We start from the raw sequence: 13,011 nt of genomic DNA, 5'->3' as shown, positions 1-13,011 counted from the left end.
GCAATCCAAGAACGAAGAAACACCGAAGAACTGTTTGAAATATTGATTGAGAGAGGGGATGACTGTGATTAGGAGAAGTAAGGAATAGGAAATCCAAATTGTGCACCCTAGAGCACTGAAATTTCTTCTTTCACCTTTATGTTAATGTTTTTTTTTCTTGGGCTTATGCTTAGACATTGTCCCTAAGGAGTGCTTTGACCCTAAACCCTGAACTGCCTATTTTCAGGTGTCTTTCCCTCTTGGTTGAAGGACCCTCTTGTATTTTGGAGAGGAGGGAAAAAAAAAAAAAAAGGCAAAAACCATCCCTCTTACATGAAAACCTATTCCTTGGTTTTATTTCTTTGTATCACGCAGGGGCTCAGAGGATGTTTATGATCTGGAAATGCAGTATTTGCAGGCACCTTCTCTTTTCTTGCCATCCTTTCACAGGCTGCTGCTGCTTTGGGTGTTTCTGTTGGCTCATAGACCAGTGACTGTAAATAACACAGAAATAAGGAAACTTTAAAACCTCTGCTATGAGCAAAGGCTGAGAGGATTGGGATTGTTCAGCCTGGAGAAGAGTAGGCTCCAGGGAGATCTTGGAGCCCCTTTCAGTGCCTAAAGAGGAGATACAACAGACCTGGAGAGGGACTTTCTACAAGGGCATGGAGTGATAGGACAAGGGGGAATGGCTTCAGACTGAGAGTAGGTTTAGATTGGTATTAGGAGGGAATTATTTCCTTTGAAGGGGATGAAGCACTGGCACGGGTTGCCCAGCACCGGTTGGTCTAGTGGAAGGTGTCCCTGTTTATGACAGAGGGAACCAGATGATGTTTAAAGCTCCTTCCAACACAAATCTATGATTCTATGAAACCTCTAAATACAGCCTGATAACCCCAAACACACATCTCTGTGGGGACATAAATGCCCAAATATATGTCCTCTAATGTGTCCCATGAAATTCTGGGGACATACGTGGGCTTTTTCATGCGACAAAGCTTTGACTTGCAAATAGATAAAGATCTGCAATTCAAAACTATACACTATGAATGGTTTAGGCTATTTCACTTGTTTAGTGCAAAAGAATGTTTTCAGGTTTTTTTCCCCACAGCAGAGAAAGGTAGAATTGTCAACAAAGCACATTTTGTTGACCCAAATTTTTTTTTGTGATAAATCAACATTCTTTACTCTGTTCTTCTGATGTTTCTGGCCCAGACTTTCCTTCCTGTAGCTGAGCTAGATTTAGGATTTCTTTTGATAGAAGGTAGCTTTAAGCTCCCAAAGAGAGCCTTCAACCATTTTGTATTGTTTCATTATTCTTTCCACTAAAATGTTTCAAACAAATGTGCTATCTTTTGCCTTCTTGATGTACAACACCTTGACTGACATGAAATCCAATCTCACTTGGAACTTCTTGTTCCTATGGTGATACAAGTTGTGATATTCACACACACACACACACTTCATTTTTCTTAAAACAGGGTTTGAGTGGACCAGCAGGGCCCCCAGGACCAAGAGGCTTGCCAGGAAATGTGGTAAGTATGCACCAGTGTATTTGTTTTCCCATCTGTGCCCTGATTTCTTTATTTAACGTGTTTAGTTTTCCCTTCCATGGGGATTACTATGAAGTTCAAAAGGCTGTATTTCATTAACCTGTTCTTATGGCTGAAGTGAAAGATTTGGAGGCACCTGGGAATGGTGTATCCATTAACTATCTTCTCATATTCATTTTATCAAGGAGAGAAACAGAGCTGCTTCATTCCTCACCAAATTGTTAAAAGCAATTTTTGCTGCCAACTCTTCAAGAGAAAAAATTAAATGTTTATTGTGTCTTTGGTTTTGTTTTCTTTTCCTTTTTTTCATTCATCGTTTCCTTTTGTAAACAAGTTTTCTTGATATAAAAATATCATAGTAGACTCCCAGTTTTATTATGAAAGTATGTAGGCATTGGAGCCTAAAGACCCTTGAAATCAGTGCAGTGTCCCCCTTACCTGGGTGTTCATCACCACTGTTAAATTGTGCATGACAAAATTTTTCATATTTGCTAAAAAAGTCTTTGGATTAACTCTACTCCCAGCTCCATTAGGGTAATTTTCTTTCTGGTTCCTGGGGTTTCACTGAGCTTAGACTGAAGTAGGTAAAAAACAGCATTTAGACCTCAGGATATGATGTATTCAGGCACAGGAGTTTAGAACATAGCACTATTAGAACCAGAGTTTATTACCTGGGCAATCCAAGAAAACTTAAATTGCCCTTCAACTAATTGTTAAGATACATTTGATTTAATTGTATTAATGTAGTGATTTAACTTCAAACTGAAAGGTGATATTGAAAATTAAGAACTTTTCAATTTCATATTCCATTAAGCAAACTTCTATACCAGTAATACCAATATATTACCTATAAAAGCCAATATAGTTGGAAATAATTTTTACTGGTGCAGAAAGGAAAATAATTATCACATCCATTCTGAGGTCAATCCAATCTTAATGGTGCCAAGACATGATTTCACATCTTAAAATGGAGTACTATTCTAAAATATGTTTTGGTGGGTTAGGAAGTTACAGTACTTAATTTAGAGCTCTAAATCATCTATATTTTGACACAATGTCCTCTGAGACCTGCCAAGATGTTAAAAGGATTGAAAACTGAAATAGGGGAAGAAATGAACACAGTTATATTTCCTGGTGTTGGGAGGTTTTTGGCTTCTATGATACAGAGGTGGTGATTTGGGGTTGTTGGTAGCATATTAGGAACTACTGAGAATTTCAAAAAATGAAAGAAATAGTTACTGGTAGAATGCTCAAATCTGATAGTAGCTCCCTTTCTGCTTTTTCTGTTCAGCAATTTTTTATATTGAAAATGAAATTCCTTCTTTAAGGACCTGTTACACACATTGTGTGGTGTTATCTGGGTTACAGGTTTTCTGTACTGGGAAATGTAGAGCTGATACTGACCCTTGAGATAAACTATACTGAACCCACAGGTCTGCTCCTTTGTTTAAAATCCAACACTGCCTACAAAAAAAACTTCTCAGCTTTTAAGTTCTTTTCTTTCTAGGGTGGGCCTGGAGTCCCTGGACTCCCAGGAAAGGCAGGAGAAAAGGGGGAAAAGGTGAGCTGATTCTTCTTTTCTTGAGCATTTAAAGTAATAGGGGCAGATGCCCTCTGAACTGGGAAATTATTTCGCAGGTTCATGGATAGTTAAGACACATGGGTTCATGAATTTATCTTGTCTCAACTCCTCTATTGCATGTGCTGTAAGGTTTTCACCTAATTGCAACTTCATAATTTACCTAATAAATCACTGAGATATGACTGGTTATAGTGAAGTCACTGATACACAATTATGGTCTTCATTACCTGACAAAAGTGGGCATTTGATGTTTTAAGAAACTCCTGTTCATCACTGTAAATCCAAAGCTGGAACTAAAACTGGCTTTCTGTCCCCTTTCATGAGCTTTCTGAAGTCAGGGGCTTGTGTTTGGTCAAGCACCCCAGAGTGCCCAGCATGCTGGAGTCCTGATCTTTGTTTTCTGGAGTAGGAATAATTAATCAGAAACATGACCCCCTATATCCATATATTTTGGGCTTAAAAGGGAATGAATGCCAGCTCCTTCAGTAAAATCAGTGTCACAGCAGGGATAACCAATTTTGACGAGTTCAGGTTGGGATGTGCTCCATGGAGAGAGCACATTACCACATATTGCTGGTTCCCAAAATATTTTTAAATCTTCTTTTACTTTCCTTAAATTACAAGTGCCTTGAGATTACTGAAGGAAAAGAATTCCCATTAAAGTGGTTTTCTTATGATAGCAAAAGAAATCCAGGTGAGACATATAGGAAAATATCCATGTCTTTCAGTTTCAGTGAAAGACCTGAGATGGTAATTATCTATAATATTCTAATAAGTTCTGATGGCTTCTCTTTTACAGGGTGATCCTGGAAAAGAAGGAAAAGTGGGTTTACCTGGGCGACCTGGTGAGCCAGGGCGTGCTGGAGAGCCAGGTTTGCCTGGGAAGGGTAAAGATGGAGAAAGGGTAAGTACTGCTGGCAAGCTTTGTGCTTGACTAGTTCAATATGAGACAGGCAAGCCTGGCTCTTGCAGGAGAGCATGGATTTATGTGAATCCATGGAAAGCCTGGCTGTGGAAAATGCTCCAGACCTGATAAGAAAAAGAGAGAACTGAAGATATATTTCTGAAATTTACATTAAAAACAGAGACCTCCACAAGGAGTAGCCATTGTCCTTGTGACTAGTACAAAAATTATTATCTTGATGGAAGTTACCTAAAAGCTTTTAATTCTTGCCCAACTAGCAGATTGTTTACTTTGGTTACATGTTTTACTGGTAAAGTAAAATATTGCCAGGAACAATGGTCTCAGCTCAGGAGGGCGGTGATGAGAGACTTGCTGCCTTGATTGTAGCAAACTCCAGGCTTTTGTTTGGCTGGATGGTGACTGTTTTCTTGGTTTGCTTTTGTCACTTTAGGGGGAAAGAGGACCACCAGGCTTGCCAGGACCCTTTGGACATAAGGTGAGGATGGACTTCATGGTGGACTGGTCATCTTAATCACTTGAACTGGAGAGAATAACATGGTGTAAACATGATCTGTTTTCCACTGGAAAATAGAGTTTGCAAAGTTCTGACTCAAAAATGCACTTCTAGCCTTCTAGAGGGTTCCTCTCTTTATTATTCCAGCATCTCTGTGAATGTAAATACTCAAATATGAATTAGCTCTGTTCACTTTCCACATTTAAATACATTCCAGCACTATAGGAATTCAGCACAGATGGAGGTCTCAGTGCACACTTTTTCAGGGAAACTGTGACTGGGACCCTTTAATCCACACAACCAGGGAGATACTGCATGGCTCTGGGGTGATCTGCTCTCATCTGTCAGCCCTCAAAGAAAACTTTTCCCTAGCAATCATTCCCTACACCTTTCTGCAAGGATATGAATTATTTCTCCAGTAGAACCAGGTAGTCCTGGTATCCCACTCCTCTACTAAGGCAAAGACTGGCTAGTTGAAGAGGTTGATATCACTAACTTCTGCTGAAAGTAATGTTTATTCCCTTATAATCACACGGAAAAGAGAGAAAGGAGTAAAACAGCAGAAATCTTTGATTCTGGGAGGATCTGGATTATGCTTGAACATTTAATCAGACATTTCAAAAACTGTTCTCTTCAAAATTACCATTTTCTGATTTGCCTGGAAGAAGAATCAGATGTTGAAATAGATTCTGTAAGTGATAGAAGCAGGATTATAGGAGTCTGAGACCAAATCGATCTACGTCCCATATTTTTGAAATAACCGAACCGCTATGATTTTTTTTAAATTTTGATGCATTTTGTACAAATGCATTGTAGTCTTTTCTATATATCTTTGACAGTTCAGAACACAGACCTACACCCACACAGACACACACTAATAGACTGAGAATTAATATAAAAGTCAGAAAAAAAAACACTAAAAGAAATCTCATTAAGTATTCTATTCAATAGCAACAGAAGATTATAAAAGTCTTAATTGTGTGTGGAAAAATACTATTGAAATTTTTGTATTAAAATTATCTTTCTGAATAAAGTAACTGATAAGGGATGTGTGGAGTGTTTGAACTAATCAGAATGCATTTTTTCTCACTGGCCTTGCAGTATTATTTCTTTGTAGTAAAACATTAACTTAAGAAGAAAGCAAGAAAGGGGGAAAATATGAGATATTGCAGATTTAAATTTGAGTGGGCAGAATCCACAGGTAACAATTTTTCTATCATGCTTCTATATAGCTAGAAATAATGTCATAATAAATAGCATAAATAAGATTGGTTGTTATAAATCTACTGCCAACGTGAGACCAAATCTTCCAACTGCAATGCAATCCATAAAGATCTTATTGATTTCTCCCTATAACTAGAAAACAGATGTTAAATTAAAGTCTTACAGCTGAATTCTTTCTTAGCCCTCTGTCTGCAGTGTACATTGAACAATGTCAAGCTGTTTTCTGTGCTTTTCAGGTTTTACTTTGAAAATCTGTTTTTTAGAAGGGAAGGCTCTCCTTTTCTAGTACAGTGCTTGAGAGAGAGTGGTAGAAGTATTGACTCACATTTTACCAAAATAATTTCATAAACTTCTGTGAGTAGGTCTATGTTGGTAAAGGAAAGAATATTAAGATGCAGTAGAACTTCCCTAATCCTGTCTTCCCCAGATAAATGATCTATGTTCAGCAATTTTTGTGCCTTAGCCTTCTACCACAGAAGCACAGAGAGAGAAAAGTGATTTATGGTGCTTAGTGCTTCCCCAAGCCAAGGAAAGCGCCTACTACCCTGTGAAGTCACTGGTTCTGGAAGTGTTCTGGATGTAGCTCTAGGGGGTATAATTTGGGGTGATTAAGGAGCTGCTGGGATGGTGGTTGGACTAGCTGATCGTGAAGGCTTCTTCCAACCTTGGTGATTCTGTGAAATGCTGGAAATTTGATGCAGTGCCCTGAAATAAATGACCACGTGCAAAGGTTGTGTTTCCACTCAGTTCTGTGATGTGATGTGGCACACTGAGCCTGCAGAGGCGGGCTGGGGCCCCTGTGGTGGAAAAGGACACTGGCATGATGAGACAGAAAATGTACTGTGTCCCCATGCTGCCACAAGCAGAATCTGTCCCTCTGTGGGCAGGATCAGGACCAGATGTACTAATGTGACATTCTGATGTACCACCTGCTTGCATTTCAGCACATTTTCTCATCAGTGCACAAAGCTTTTAACTCTTTCCTTTATTTCAGGGTGAGAGGGGAGCTCCTGGCCTCCCTGGACAGCCAGGAGACAGAGGAGTGCCAGGAGTCGGCCTGCCTGGACCCCCTGTAAGTAGCAGCTCCTGCTGCAACCTGTAACGAGGTGGAAAATCAGACACTGCCACCTGGGAATGTGTTGCCTGTGCTCAGCTGTGCTGAGAGCCTGTGGGACATTTTGCCTTCTGAAGGTGCAAATTCCAGAAGAGTCCAGAGGCTGCCATTTGTAGCTCACATGTCTGCTATGAGGGCTAAAAGTGCTGTGGGATTGATTTGGGTCACTCCTGAATTTTGTGCATTATCCTGGTGCACTGGCTGTGGATGTGAGTGGAGATCTGTGCCAGCACTGCAGCTCTGATCTCCTGGATGGATACAGCCAAGCCCACATCAGGGACATAGCGACACTCCAATAGCAAAATGCAAAATCAGATTGCTTAAATTGCTGTGTTCCAAGAGGGCTCTCCTTTCCAGAATTTCCCACAAATATTTGGTAGGTTTGATCTCATCCAGCTCTGCCCTCCTGACTATCAGTTGGTCACATGATGTATCTGGGAGTCTGCTCGGAAAATTTGGATTTTCCTGTTGCTGGGCTTTGGTCACTCCAGTACTTGTCATGTGCAACTCCTCTAGAAATGAGGGGGATTTGGGATTTGGGAGTGCTCTGGCACTAGTCCTACTCAGAGACCTCCAGCTATTCACTGGATTTGCCAGTGAAATATGTTTAGGAGGAAGCAAATGCTATTTCTGGCTGTAATTGCAAGAGGACATCTGAGCCCTTGCATTGTTTTGTAATACCTCATGCATGCCATGATCCTGGACCAATCATCAATGTTTGGTTGTTAGTGCTCTGTTTGTCTATCTATAAATGTCCCAATTAGTACAGGAAGTTGCTCTGAAATTATAAGTCATATTCCTGGGTAATGAATTGAAAAATCTGGCTTTCTCAGGTATATATCCACTTAACATTTGCTTTTACCGTGCTGAATTCTATCTGAGTTAAATCAGACTGGGTTGGTCCTGTTTCACACTGTGATTGTATCATGGCTTTTATGGTCCTCACAGGGTTACAAATGACTGCAGGTTTCCTTTGATTTATCTAAGAATCTATAGATTTATCTATGATTTTTCTAAGGAACAGGGGTGTTCTTGCACTTCTGAATGTTCAGCCATTAATTAAATTAAATTAATAAATGAGTATCTAGCTTGTTTGAAAATCACTAGATACTGGACAGCCTTTAATTACAGATTTTTAGATTCAGTCCAGGGCTAGATGAATTCATGTCTGCATCCTGATGTACACAGGATGACAAAGTTGTTCTTCATTGGGGATTTAGCATCCTCATCTCCATAAACACAAATGACTAAGAACTTGACTCCAAATGCAGACATCTCTTGTCTCACACCAGAAGATTGGTTTTTTCAGTGTCTTCATTATTTGCCCACTGTCAGGATGTGTAGCCACCTACACACCACACTGTTCTCAAATTATATGTTTTATTTATTTAATTTGCTTTACTAAATGCTTCTTTAAAAAAAGAAAACAAAACCCAACAAAACAACAACCAAACCACTATTATGATGGGGTTTTTTCCACTGTAAATTCATCATAACCTCAGCTCCAGTGCAAAGACTGGAATTGGAAAAAAAAAAAAAAAAACCAATGCTGTATAACCTTGAATCTAGCAGACTGTCACAAAGACTGAATCCCACAGTAGGAAAAAAAAAAAAAAATAGAATAAAATCAGTGGAGTTGCTTCAGTGCATATTACATGCTGAATTAAAGACGTCAGCCTCTACTCTTTTTAGCGATGTGACAAAATTGTGTTTATAATACTTCCGCTTCAGAGCTGAGAGCAAACAACTCTTTTTAATTGGAATCCTCACCCTGTTTCCTCCTGTGCCCTTAACCTCTCTCAGGCTTTGCTCCCTGCACAAAATGTATATATAGATGAGGATTTTTTTACCTTATGTGCTGAAGTATTGAGTTACAATTTACATAACACTGAGCCATAAACTTGAGCATTAGCTGTGTGTTATTTCTAACAGAGTAGGGGACAGCTTAGACAATTGGGGTGAATTCCATGTTTATACTGAGGCTACCTAATGCATGGATGCACAATGTAAGTAGAAAGGTTTCAATTTTGCCCTGCTTTGCCTTGTGGGTAGTAATTAAATTATGCATTTAGCCATTTCTTTAACATGCACTAAGGTATCTTCTTTCTTGGTGACATTGTGAGGATTAATGAGTTCCTGTGCCTGAAACAAAAAGCAAAAAGTTATAGTGGTAGCCAATTTATTCAAGCCTTGTTTTGGGGTGTGTTTGGAATACCAGATTGAGTCACCCATGCTGGTTCTGTGTCTCCAGACCCAGCCAGGAGCATGGATTGTCCTGCACCTGGGAGGGACAGTGTGTGCACACACATCCACACTCCTGAGTGCAGCACACAGTCCAGTGCAGAAATAATGCCTTAATGCAGGACCCACCCTGCTAAAGAGAATTGTAAATGTTTTGATTGCTGTGTCTTTTCTGTTTGTAGGGCCCTGCAGGACCCCCAGGAGACAAAGGGTCACTGGTACAGTATGTCTTTCTAGCTATACCCAAATTCTTTGGGGAGGGGACAACCGTACTAACTATGTTTTTACCAGTCATCTCATGAGGGCAGATATAATTGCTTTGGTTTTGCTCAAGGAATGGTCACAGGGTGGCTGATCCACCAGAACTTCTGTGTATTACCAGGTATTATCTGCTATATTGAGTTGTGAGAAAGAGTTGATCAAGAGCCTTGGCCTGGTGGAAACTTTTCCTTATGCGTCGCTAGTCCTACAAGAGAAATAATGAGTGACTTGCTTCACCCTTCTTTCAGAAAATTATTTTAAGGCACATAATTCAAGGCATATTTCTTATAGCCGAGGCCTCAAAGGTTTAAAAGAAAACATTTTAGAACATTTTTCTTACTTAAATCTTAGAGATTTCAGTATTCACCGAACACACTTTAGTCCCTAAACATTCAGTTTTTCAAGGATGCAATCCATTGGTGTGGCACAAAAAACTGTGTACCATGGTCTCAGTGGACACTGGCCTGAATTTCCAGCTGAGCAGCCAGTCCTAGCAGTGTGATAGCCTGGAACTGAGGAGATGGACCTTCTTTTCTCCTCTATTGTCCTGTGCTCAGTCATATTTTATTCCTGTTCAAAAACCTGCCTCCTGTAGAGGGTCATTATTACCTCTCCAATCAATGTATGGGAAGCTTGACTTTAGTGATGCACATGCAATCCCTTGAAGCACAGAAATTACTGATATCAGCATACTGCAGTATGAGCTGTAATTATATTTTTTCTTAAACTCTCTCATAGTTGTGTAGGTACTGACTGGTTAATTTTTCCACCAATAACTATTAGGTTAAAGATTTCTTCTCTTCAGCAAAGAAGCACCTCATAAATACTACTCACATTACTGGGTTTGTCTGTTCTCTCCCTCTCAGGGTCCCCGTGGTGTGCCTGGTATCCCTGGACCACAGGGGCCTCCTGGCCAGGATGTAAGTAAAATAAAAGTGTAAGTGCTCAAGAAATTTGTCAGTGCTTGCATCTAATTTCCTTTTAAATTTGTTCTGATAATCAACTGCAGTCTCTGAGTGTTAGTAGGATTGTCCAATGGACATGATTTGCAGAATGGGAGTTAGGATGTCACAGAGGAAACAAGTTGGAATAAGGAGGATTGCTTCAAGGAAAGTGGGGTTCACCACTGAACCATTTTAAAATGACACTGGAGAAGGGACTTGGCAGCATACACTGGGGAAAGATCCCAGGCACTGGAAAAGGATGGTGGTTAGACTGTCTAGGAAGTTCTTAGAATCCACTGAGATAAGTACCCTTTCTGTTAAAACAGGGCCACGGCTGTTACATTCTCAGATCATTTTGCTGCTGCTATTGTGCATGTTTGAGGACATTTTAACCTCTTGGTGCATTGTCCTCCCACTGTCTCAGTGGTGAGTCATGGAACTGAGGAACAGAGAGGAACGTGGCAGACTCCCAGCTGGAAAGCTGGCCCCTCTCTCTGCCTGCTTCCACTTCAGTGCTGCATCAGACAGAGGAGAGTTTTTTCCTCTATGATGTGGAAACCAGTCCCCTGAAAGAGGCTCTGAAGATTTTGAAGGGCTTTTAATCTTTGGGTGACCTCCTGGAACTCTCCTCAGTGCTGCTCTGTGATGCTGTCATCTCTGAAATGGGTACCAGCTCTCACAGCGAGCATTTTTCAACCCCAGTATGGCTTTACTGACATCCATCAGGTGGCCTGAAGGGGGTACTTTCCTGTGGAAAGAAGGTCTTGTTTTCTTCCCACCTACTTATTCCCAGAGGGTTGTGCATGCCCCATCCCTGGAAGTGTTCAAGGCCAGGCTGGATGGGGCTCTGAGCATCGTGGTGGAATCTTGGCATCTTTTAGTGGAAGGTGTCCCTGCCCATAGCACAAGTTTGGAACTGGATGATCTTTATGTCCCTTTCCAACCCAAACCATTCTATGATTCTGTGATTCTATACTTTGTCACAAGACAAATGATTAAGCCAGGATTTTCTTCCAGAGCCCATGATGGCTGAAATGGTCCCTTGTGTCCCTGGGCAGACAAAGATTTGGAATTGATTGTGTTCTGCTGCTTGTCCCTTGGTCTCATCACCTTGCCTCAGATGTTTGAAATTTTTAATTAAGATGTTTTGAACAGGAGAGGATAGATGGATTTATTGGAGCTGTACTATGTGAGGAGAGTGCCTGAGGCAGCTTTTTGGAGTCTCTTTCTGGCTCTGCTCAGGTCATCATTGGCTTGTCAGCTGTTGGAGATGCAGCACTAAGGTCTTTACATTTTTCTTTTCCCCATAGAAAATTAATCCAAATACAAACATTCCTCAGGCTACTTCTAAAACACATTCTCGATTACACTCACTACTTTAATTGCAATCAATATGTCTTTTAGAACCTTTCTGCGTTGTCTGATCATTTGCTAAATCATTCTATCTGTGTTTCAGCAGATATAATTGGAGGTACAGGGCACATTCCAACATTTCTTGGTGTGTCAGCAGGGATAACCTATTTTGACAAGATCATGCATTTGCAGTTCCCTGATCTCTATCTTTATTTAACTAGCATAAGGAACTTTTTGTTCTGCTTCTGCACTCTTGTATGCCAGTGCAGTGTTCCTGTATCCTCTGAAACATGTCCATTTTTGTACTCTGCTGTGTTCAAACAGGGTCTCATTGGATAGGAAAGCTCCAGTTTGAATTGCTAATATGAATTTGCCGTGCAACTCCCAAGCCATGCATTGTCAATTGTCTGAATGGTTTGCCTCAGTGTCTTGTACTTTGCTGTGGCCTTTGAAAATGTATTCCATGTTTTTCTTTCTGAGACTGAAAAATTCTTTTAAATCACATTTATGTACATCAAGTTACTCTCTGAATTATATTTTGAGCTGCAAACTCAACAGATGCTTGTGGAAGTGCTTGCTATCAGTTGCATTCTCTGATATAGCAAATCAGATTTACAACTGCGTTTGGGGAGGTGAAAGAGTCAATACTCTTTTTGCAATAGCTTTGGCTAGAATTCTCTTCCACTGGTGAATAAATTGGGGTTTTTACATTAGTACATTCTAGATTTTTTCTGTCCCCTAAGGCATGTGTCATATGTTTTTGTGGTAGTCCAATGTCACCTTTTGAAATATCTATTGGCTACTCAATCCAATATCAAGAGTTGTCGAGACAGTGTCTTTTTTTATTAAAATTTAGATTTTGAAAATATTTGCCTAGGTTTACAGTACAATTGTACTGCTTTGGCCTTGTTCTTTTCCTTGTAGCAAAAGCCTTGCTATTTGTTTGTCCTCTAGAGTTCATTATGTTCATAAATCCCTATGAATTATCTCTTTCTGCAGCAAAGCTGGGACATGTTGTCTTCTTCCATATATATAATTTTCTTGTCATTAAATTTGCATTTTTTTTATGATTAACCAAAGCTCCAATTCTTAAAGCCTGAAAAGTGTGCTTTTTTTAGATCTTTTTTCCCCTCATAATATGACTAATTTTTTCTATAACAGAACTACTACACATTGTACCTACTTTAAGGACCTCAATCACTTAAAAAAATTACTTTCTCTTGCTTTAGGAAAAAAAAAATCCAAATCAAATTCTAATCTGGTGGTATTCCTGTATCAAGCATTAAAATAGTGTAGCCTTAAGTACCTTCTGTCAGAGAAGTTAGCCAATATCCTAGTCTGA

The 13,011-nt window shown here is 39.9% G+C and overlaps 1 protein-coding gene across 1 annotated transcript in view; it reads left to right on the top strand.

The window, feature by feature from the left end:
* COL22A1 (collagen type XXII alpha 1 chain) overlaps window positions 1–13,011 on the top strand; it is a 192,740-nt gene that overhangs the window by 142,825 nt on the left and 36,904 nt on the right. The window contains exons 36-42 of the mRNA XM_072925037.1: window positions 1,461–1,514; window positions 3,040–3,093; window positions 3,914–4,018; window positions 4,470–4,514; window positions 6,751–6,828; window positions 9,294–9,329; window positions 10,239–10,292. Of these exons, the coding sequence (XP_072781138.1) occupies window positions 1,461–1,514; window positions 3,040–3,093; window positions 3,914–4,018; window positions 4,470–4,514; window positions 6,751–6,828; window positions 9,294–9,329; window positions 10,239–10,292 (426 nt within the window). The remainder of the gene's footprint in view (window positions 1–1,460; window positions 1,515–3,039; window positions 3,094–3,913; window positions 4,019–4,469; window positions 4,515–6,750; window positions 6,829–9,293; window positions 9,330–10,238; window positions 10,293–13,011) is intronic.

This window comes from Taeniopygia guttata, chromosome 2 (genome assembly GCF_048771995.1).
Source record: "Taeniopygia guttata chromosome 2, bTaeGut7.mat, whole genome shotgun sequence".
Taxonomy (NCBI): domain Eukaryota; kingdom Metazoa; phylum Chordata; class Aves; order Passeriformes; family Estrildidae; genus Taeniopygia; species Taeniopygia guttata.
This window is presented reverse-complemented; position numbering and strand designations above follow the sequence as displayed.